Here is a 9,335-nt window from a genome sequence, read left to right as displayed (position 1 = left end):
CAAATATTTTGATTCCCCCAATGTATGGTAAAGGAAGGCAAGTTTGTGTCTAGCCATTTCTTGATTTGTGCTACATAATTTAATAGTATGGAGGTTTAAATAATGAATAAAATAAGATGAGACGAAAAAAAGAGTAAAAATAAATTATATAGCAATAAAAATCAAATTATCCAAGTCATTCTATGTAATATAATAACATTATATTATTAGATACTATGTGTATAATGTAGTAGGATAATATTCAATCAAAGAGAATATAAATGATGATAACTTAAAACACAAAACTAAATTGCATCAACCCAAAGTAGAATTCTAATTAACACAAAAATTAATCAACCTAAAGAATTGATGCAATAAAAAAAAATGAAAAAAAAATTGAGAGAGAGAGAGAGAGAGAGAGAGAGAGAGAGAGAGAGAAAGAAGTAACCTATTTTGTGTGAGAAAACTATGTATAGAATGAAAAAGAAATGTCAAATTTATAGTAATATGTTGAGAATAAGAAGAGTCGAAATAAAGAAAGATAAAAAGGAAGAGAAAGAATAATATTAAGGTAGAAAGTAGTGGGGAGATGAAGAGGTAAAAGAGAGGGAGAGTTTTGGAAAATTAATAATAAAAATAAAGGTTAAAAGATATTTTAATTTTTAAATAATGGAGTTTTTAAGTCACCTTAAATGAGAAAATGTTTAAAAATATATATAAGAAAAATTGGAAACAAAAAATGAAGACATAGTTGTTGATGTGGCTTAACGTGAGTGTAGCAATATTAAATACTACGTTTCAGTTTTTAGTAATACTAGTCACTAATCTGTGCAATGCATGAGAATAGCTACTGGATGAGTTTCAAAAAAAAAAAAAAAAAATATCGTTTTATTTACTAGATACGAAAAGGAGCTTATTGACTGAAAAAGTGCATGTTGAATAAAAGGTGCCTATTGAACAAAAAAAGTATCTATTGAATGAAAATGTGTCTATTGATCGAAAATGTGCATATTGAATGAAAATGTGTATGTTGAAGGATCATAATTATTTGGGTATAAATAGTGGGTAATATTCATTTGATATCTTCTTCTCAATTTCTTCTCTTTCATCTTTCTTAGAAACACAAGAAATCTGTATGTATTCTCCAAAATTGCTATTTGTAAGTCTTTTTTTTTTTTTTTGGTTAAATAGTGAAAAGGTCCAAGAATCAAGTCACACCAATAATAGCAACAATAATACTAAATGATTTCTTCATATGATAATTTCTTCTCTTTCATCTTTTTTAGAAACACAAGAAACCTATGGATCTTCTCAAAAATTACTATTTGTAAATACCAATATTGACAAGGTATTGGCAAGTACTTATGGTGTAAATGCTCAAAGAGTATCCCATTTGGAGCATATCCAAAAACCAAGGGGCCGTTTGATAATATTGTTCTAGTAATGTTGTTTGTATATTTTTTGGAAATACGTGTGGATGAAAAGGTATGTAGAAATGCATGTAATATTATTTAAACACTGAAAACTGTTACTCAAAACAACTTACCAAACGGCCCCCAAGATTTTCGTGAAAGGCTCCTCTTCCTCACAATATCCAAAGAGGTTGACAAAATTGTTGTGGTTAACTTTCGATAATGTGTCAATCTAAAACCATAACAACAGAAACAATTAAGGACACTCGGAATGCATAAAACCCCCATAGGTTCAATGCAATTTGTTTGTCAAATACCTTCTTCCTGAACTGTGTTTCTAAACTCTTTGACCAATCCTTGGCAGATATTGCTTCTCTAAAAAATGTTAATTTAAAAGAAGTCCAAAAATTAAATTAATAAAAAAAAAATCCCTTATTCAGTCCAAACACCCTCCCCATAGAATCAAAGAAGTGAACCTACCCCCAAAATCCCACCCTAACTCGATTGGGATTCCCCATAGTATGCTTTCGCCATTATTTTTTATTTTTTTAGAGAATCAAGACAAAGATATATTATTAGCTTAGGCCATTCAAATCAGCCATGTATATAGAGTTAAGTTCTAGTGGTATTTCTTCCATCCAGACCGACATAAAAGGGATAGAGGATGCTCATCTAGCTAAAGCATGTGCCAACCCATTACATTGCCTCCTAACATAAGATAAAATCATCAATGAAAACTAAGACATAAGAATTTAAAAATCTGCAGTCAGGTGGCCATAGTGAGCCAGAGAGTTGCAACCTGTCTCCAAGGACTTAAAAAAAGGATTTCAGAGTCTCCTTCAAGAACGATGTTGTCGAAGCCAAGCTCAAGTGTGAGTTCCAATGCTTTCAGTGCAACCTAGACCTCTACCTTTATAATCGAAGTAGGCGGGGGTATTTGCTGAGTAAGCGAAGCCATGATCAGTCCTTGTTCATTACGGATCACCACTCCTAAGCCAGCAAGACCTTCCTTTGCAAATGTAACTCTGTTGAAGTTGACCTTGTAGGCATGCTGGGTCGGTGCTTTCCAAACTGTTGCTGGGCATTGTCGAGGTCGCTGAACACCAACATTGCAAGTGCTTGTCTCCAGGATTCGGTCTTGAGCAAAAGCAATCACTTGGCCGAGCGGGATTGCTGGCTTGCCCAAACACAAATTATTCCTCCTATTCTATATTGTCCACAACACAGTAGCAAAGAGATTGGGGTCCTTGTTACTTGCAAAAATGAGCTAAAAAATGTTAGTTAAAGAGGAACACGCCTGAAGTGTGCTATGGTCCAATTTTGCCTGAGATCTCCATACAGGCCGCAAGGCTAGGCAAAGGAATAAGGCGTGAACAACATCCTCATAATGCATCTTGCAAGCATCATAGTAAACCCACATGTGGTTTAGCCCGTTTTCACTTTGCCTATCTGTGGTTTAAAACTTAACACTTTGCTTACCTGAACTTTAATCCATTTGCTCTTTGTTACCCACCTCACGCTCAGACATTAGAAAAACACTAATTTAATACAAATCAGAACATAATACAGATCAAACACACGAAACATCGAAACTTTTCCTCACGAGCCCTAGAAACACAAAAACCCTTTTCTTCTTCTTCTCCAAATCCTAAGAAATTGAAATTCACACTCAATCCCTTCCTTTGCATCTTATTCTTATTCCTCAACTTCCCCATTGCCACAGCTTTTTTCCAAAACCCATTTTGGAATCCCGAAATCTCATACTTCCAGCATTGCAATAACGCCATTCCCGAGCCCCCTTTATCCTTTGGCAATGTCCCTATCTCCTACTCCAATGATTTCCTTAGCTTCCAATTCGCATTTTTTTCTAACAGTGTCGGAATCTTCAACTTAGCCACTAAGTCCGAGGTATCTCTCTCCTTCAACCCCTCATATATCAAAAACACCACCTCCCATGGCATTCACAAGGTCAAAGCCACCCTATACATTTGAGACCCATGGAAGTACTTTGTTTTTGGTCGGTGACGTTTGGGAAGTATTAGTTATCGGAAAGATGATTTGGTGTTTTTGGTTAATGGGTATTGGTTAGAATCTTCTGGGAAGCTCTGTATGGTCGGATTAGGGAACACTTATGTCGGTTCGTTTAGTTCAAAATATCCAGATGTTGTTCTTAAGCTTAATTATTCAAAAAATAATAGCATTGATGGTAATTTGATTGGTGGAACATTAGAATGTTTGCATATGAAAAATTATTAGAATTACTTTGAACTGATTGTGATATTGGGGTTGTCTCAGAATTTCTAGGGCTCATGAGGAAAAGTTTCAATAGTTTGTGTTTTTTATCCATACTATATTCTGATTTATATTAAAAATGTGTTTTTCTAACGTATGAGGATGAGGTGGGTAACTCAGAGCAAACAGATTAAAATTCAGGTGGGCAAAGTGTTAAATTTTAAACCACAGGTAAACAAAGTGAAAAATAGTCAAATTACCGATGGGTATACTGTAATTTCTCCTTTAAAAAATGTATGAATAATGAATATTTTATTAAAATAACTTTTAGAATAAATAATCTAAGGTGTATCTTTGGAAAAGTGGTTAGGTCAAATAGAAAAAAAAAGTTTTATGTTAAAATAAACAAAAAATTTTGCATGAACTAACGCGAATGCTCATAAATATTTGTGACAGGAAGTGTTATAAAATATCATTGAACTCCTTGGCCCTTAAATTGTATTCACATAATAAGTAGCATTACTTCCAATCAATTTTATTGTAGGAAGTCATTATCCACAATAATAATAATAATAATAATAATAATAATAATAATAATAATATAAAGAGCAAGAACAACCTTTAAATTATTTTTAAAAAAATATGGTTAAAATTTCATTTTACCAAATAAGAATTTTTTATAATTACTCCTCTCAAAAAAAAAAAAATTGCTATAATTAAGTTTAACACTTTAACTTTCAAATTCATCCTTCAAAAGTGCGAAATATTGGGTTCCCGCTTCCAGATTTTGAGAACATGAACATGTGGATGCGGAGTGAGCAGCAGCGGCCTCTGCGTCTTCCACTGCTCCAATTCCTCATCCAATCCGCTCAGGTCATCTCTTTTTCTTCATATTCAATATCTAATCACTTCTCTCCAAATTTATTATATTCAACTTTGTTGTGAATGCAATGCAATGCAAACAAAAAGGACCTGAAAGTCGCGCCGATTGTGAAATACGCCGCATTGTCGCTCTTCTTTGATCGATTCTACCCCTCCTTGTCCAGGTCCAACTCCAACTTTTTCACTGTTTTATTACATTACATTACATACATATTTCAGGAATTTTATTCAATTTTTTTTTTCTCAAATTACACTCACTATGAATCTGCAATTAGTATCACAACACTATTTATATATATATTTGTGCCTCACTATCTATTCACTGTTTTATTGCCCTTATTATTTGTTTTAAGCTTTCAATCACTTCATTCCATTATGGTTGCATAAATAGTTGAGGACTTTGTTCAATTTTTCCTCAAATTACACTGCATATAAATCCTCATTTGTGATTTAATTATTCGATTTTCATGAACTGAAAACATTAATTGTATAGCAAGTTAACAACACAATTTATAGATTTGGTCTCAACATAATAATAATTCCTTTCTTTTTTTTTATAAATTTTTTTCTATTATTTCTAGTCTCAATAAGAATGACAATAAACCTCGGACTTGGTTTGAACAATTTTTTTTTTTTTTTTTGTATTATTAAAATTTTATTTTTAGGAAGAATCGAATTTTCAAGCATTATTTGCATTCTCTCTATGTTACTGTTTTTTTTTTTTTCGCCCAATTTCTTTGTTCCTTTCCTATATGATGTAATGCTAAAATTGTAATGTTCTTGTAAAGGTTCACACAAGAAGGGGATGCCACTGCAAACTGGCTTTTGCAACCAATAAGAGAGAGCAACTTGCAGTTGTTTGCGCTTATTTCTATATGGGTTTCGAGCAAAGTGGGTTTTCATGTTTTAATTTGCTGCAGGCTCTCTTTTATTCTTTTGGGTTAAATTTTTGTTATTGCTTCTTACAACATTGATGTTTTTGTAGATACATGATTCCCGTCCATTGTCGGTGAAAAGTTTGAAGTCTTTGGGCGACAGGACTATCACGGAACAACATTTTACAATGCGTGATTTTGTAGAAGCAGTAAGCTACTTGTGTTCAACAATGGTTTTAGAAACTGCTTGCTTTTTATATTGTCGTGTTCACTGTGGTTGATGGGGATATTCTGTAGGAGGTGGTCTTATTGCAGGTTAATTTCATTGAACCATTGAGGTTTCTTGAACTATTATAGTTTGATGTACGTGATATAAAGATATAGATGACATTTTGAAGGTGTTGGATTTTGAGATTGGTACGGCAAACAATGCTTTTGTATTCCTTGAAGAGCTTTATTTTCAGTTCAAGTAAGCCCCTTTGTTTCAAACTCGTAATTTCTATAGTTACATAGTCATGGACATATATAGTTTGTTTGTCTTAATTATAACTGGTTTCATCTAGGTACATCTTTTATGTGTTTTTGAATTCAGGGAAGTGGCAAAATTGGGCGAGGTTTTGAACTTTGAAGCATGCATTGATATTATGGATCTTCTTTATGAAAGGGATGAGACATCGGTTCTTTATAGTTCTCCTCGTTCTCTTGCTGCATCAGTTTTGGCATGTTCTTTTTTTCCTTTTTAACTATTTATATTCCAATTCAAGTAATTATAATTTGGTGCACATGTATTCATTTTCTTTCTTTTGGGGATAAAATTTTCTTCTCTATTGCAGGTTGCTTCATATGTGATTACAGTCCCTAAACAGAGGCAGGAGTTTCCTGTTCTTCCCTGGGGTAAGATACTGCTTGTAAATATCATCAATTCATTTTCTTCATCTCAAACTTGGACCTAATTGGACAGTTAAACCGTAAACTACCTATCAGTCTAGGTTTCAAATTTTCAGTTCCATTTTTTTCATCCCACTATATTCGTATTTGTTTGTCAAGTAACCTTTTGTTTCTATTATTTTCTTTATATAATATATCCATATGGTAAAGAAAATTACATTCTTAATAATTTTCATCACACAGTCTATTTGGATTAGAACGTTGGAGTCTTGTAGTGTGTGAAATAGCCTGCTTTATTGGCTGAGGATGGTCTTGCTTTCAGAACATCTGTCTTACCTCCTGTTTACAGCCGAGAAGGGTTGTGGTAGCTTGAGGGCCAGCCTAAAATTTAGTAAATTTATTATGAATGGACCTATGATAGATATACTTTGGGGCGTCCTTTCTTAACAGCATGCTGTATCAGGCCCCAAATGCAATGAAAAGAAGACAAGGGTGGGTTAGGGCATTCCATATATGGGAGCTTAGGTGTAGTGAAGTTTGGACACAAGTTCCTGCATTTGATAGACATATGAGGGTAAAGACGTTAGTCCAAGAGAATAGAATTCGTATAGGCACTTGGAATATAGGGTCTTTAACATGGAAACTAATGTAAATAATAAATACAATGATCAAAAAGTGAATAATCATAGGACTTAGGAGACAAAGTGGGCAGGTGAAAAATCTAGAAAATTAAATATACAAGATATAAATTATGGTATACAGGAAAAGGTAAAATTAGAAATAGAGTTAGGTATAATCATAAATAATCTAGAGAAATCATTAATTTTCGGAGGATCACAACTTAATGCTGACTTTGGAATCCATAGAACTCTGATTATTGAAGATTTGGAACTTCAACCTATGATTGTTCAACTTGCTGATTTCATAGTTCACAGAGTTCCGTTAATTGATGCTAATTCAACCTGTTGATTAATTCAGTTTAGGAATTCAGATCTGGAATTTCACAAGCATGTTGAACAAAATAGATATAGCATATGGCTTTGGACTTAATTTGAAAGCTTGTAGGTAATGCTTCCCTCTTGCTAAATTGATGCCATAAAATATGAGTAGAAGAGACTTAGAGGGTTCTGCATGGGATTGACTCATACAATATTTATTGCCATATAGGATCAAGGCCACTGTAATCTTTTAGCCTTATTACCAATCACTAGGTAAAGTGTTCAATATTTGTCAAGTCAAGAAATTTCTATCTACAGGTGATGTGCTAACGAGGTGCTTAGCTGACAGGACCACAATTCTGTGCATTGGCTAGTTTCTGTTTGTTTTTGAAGGGAATTTTGTCTTGAATTATTTAATTATTTCTTCTGCTTGTTCACTGAAAATCACATTTCATTTGCTTTGCTCATAGTGGATTATATATTGCTTTCTTCCGCTATTAGGAACATATTGTATGGGGGGATAAGGATTTGCTTTAAGAGTAAACCATAGCCGGTTAGAAAGGGATTTCAATGATTTGTTTGGACTTTAATCTTACTTGTTGATTCTAAATATCTTGTAGCCTATAAATACTTATAAAGAAACAGATTATAGATTTTAAACATTATTTGACTTTGAAAATCTTAAGAAAAAGAGGCAAACGGCTCATGCAAGTATTTGTATTAGTATTGTAAGCATAGTGTCTTTCAATAATGAGAATGTTATGCACTCAAAATAACAAAAACACACACATAGAGAGGATGTGATACATGAAGCTTGTTACAGAACTATCTATTTAAGGCTGTTATCTCAATTCTTTCTCTATTTAAAACATTAATTTATAAAGAGATAGATTGATGCCACTGCATCATCAAGCATAACTAAACCTCTGACAAGAAGGTTAGTTAAACTATAAAAATTGATGCCACTGCATCATCAAGCTTAACTTAAACTATTAAATTTATGAAATGTATTTGATAAAATATCATATTGTATAGTATATGCATCAAGACTGCTAGTATGATTATGACACTATATGAGCGCCCCTTACTCCTTTTATTTCTATTTCTGTTTTTATTTTGCTAAGAAAAGTGTAAACCCTTTTTAGTCATCATCTACTAGGCATACCTTGCATGTGTGTGCACAAGCTGTTATCTGAAAACTCCAATATGGTTGTATCCTCACCTTATAGGTGACCAAACCACATCAACAATCCATCTGTGTTCAAATAACATTTACCCTGTAATTTTAAGTTTGTGGATTATGTCTAAAAACACTCATGGTGACATGGGCATGGTAGTGAGGGGCAATTGTGAAAGCTGTGACAGTTTTGATTTTGATGGTGTGGCAGTTTATGTTATGTCGATGCTAAACTTCACGGTGCTTCAATTGCCATGTTACCTTTAGATAGCAACTCATCCACTTAGGTCATACTTTCAAATTGGTAATCACTTCACATTCATAGTGAGTGCCACGCTTTAAGAGTGGCATTGTAATCCCTTGGTATATCAATAAGTTTAAAAAGTTTAATGACGCAAATTTCATAATTTTTTTGACATACATATTGAAGATTTGAAGTGGGCATGCCATTATTGGAGCATAATAAAGTTTTGGATACATAATAATAATAATAATAATAATTAAAAAAAGAAAAGAAAAGAATTAGCATTACTCTTTGGTATAAATGGCATATTTAAGGCCAGACTTCTTTTTCTTTTAGTTGTTATAGGTAGTGCTTGAATTCTCTCCATTCCCTGACCATTACCATGGGACCTGGGCTTGACATTTTGTTGATCCTATAAACTGGGAACCCTCAAATTCATGAGGCCCATTTGATTTTTATTGGGCCATATAAACCATTGTTATTAATACCGTTTCGGACCCCGTTTCGGTTTGTCCAGTGGAATGGAATATTTCGGTACCGGCCGATTTCGGCGTACCGTTTCAGGGTGTTTCGGGGTTCTTAAAAAATAATTTATATATATCCTTGTTGAACATAAAATTGTCAATTCTAATAAATAAATAACTAAATATCAAATAATACAAATCATTTAGTCTTAACTCTTAAGTCTTAAACATCAATATAACATCA

The 9,335-nt window shown here is 33.1% G+C and overlaps 1 protein-coding gene across 1 annotated transcript; it reads left to right on the top strand.

Annotated features, from left to right (window-relative positions):
* Window positions 1-4,374: 4,374 nt before the first annotated feature.
* On the top strand, window positions 4,375-6,699 carry LOC111986483 (cyclin-J18). The gene is made up of 8 exons (XM_065779293.1): window positions 4,375-4,496; window positions 4,593-4,669; window positions 5,294-5,396; window positions 5,491-5,589; window positions 5,678-5,695; window positions 5,779-5,849; window positions 5,973-6,099; window positions 6,214-6,699. The coding sequence occupies exons 1-8, from the start codon at window positions 4,419-4,421 to the stop codon at window positions 6,331-6,333; spliced, it is 693 nt and encodes a 230-aa protein (XP_065635365.1). The 5' UTR covers window positions 4,375-4,418; the 3' UTR covers window positions 6,334-6,699.
* The last annotated feature ends 2,636 nt before the right edge of the window (window positions 6,700-9,335 follow it).

The sequence above is a fragment of the Quercus suber genome, unplaced genomic scaffold, assembly GCF_002906115.3.
Source record: "Quercus suber isolate HL8 unplaced genomic scaffold, Cork oak 2.0 scaffold_204, whole genome shotgun sequence".
Classification (NCBI taxonomy): domain Eukaryota; kingdom Viridiplantae; phylum Streptophyta; class Magnoliopsida; order Fagales; family Fagaceae; genus Quercus; species Quercus suber.
The sequence above is the reverse complement of the archived record's forward strand: the minus strand, read 5'-3'. Positions and strand labels throughout refer to the sequence as shown.

Coding starts and splice junctions, on each gene's coding strand:
- LOC111986483 (XM_065779293.1), top strand. CDS start 4,419: ATGAACATGTGGATGCGGAGTGAGCAGCAGCGGCCTCTGCGTCTTCCA. Junction 5,850..5,972: donor GAGCTTTATTTTCAGTTCAA/GTAAGCCCCTTT, acceptor TTTTGAATTCAG/GGAAGTGGCAAAATTGGGCG. Junction 6,100..6,213: donor CTCTTGCTGCATCAGTTTTG/GCATGTTCTTTT, acceptor TCTCTATTGCAG/GTTGCTTCATATGTGATTAC.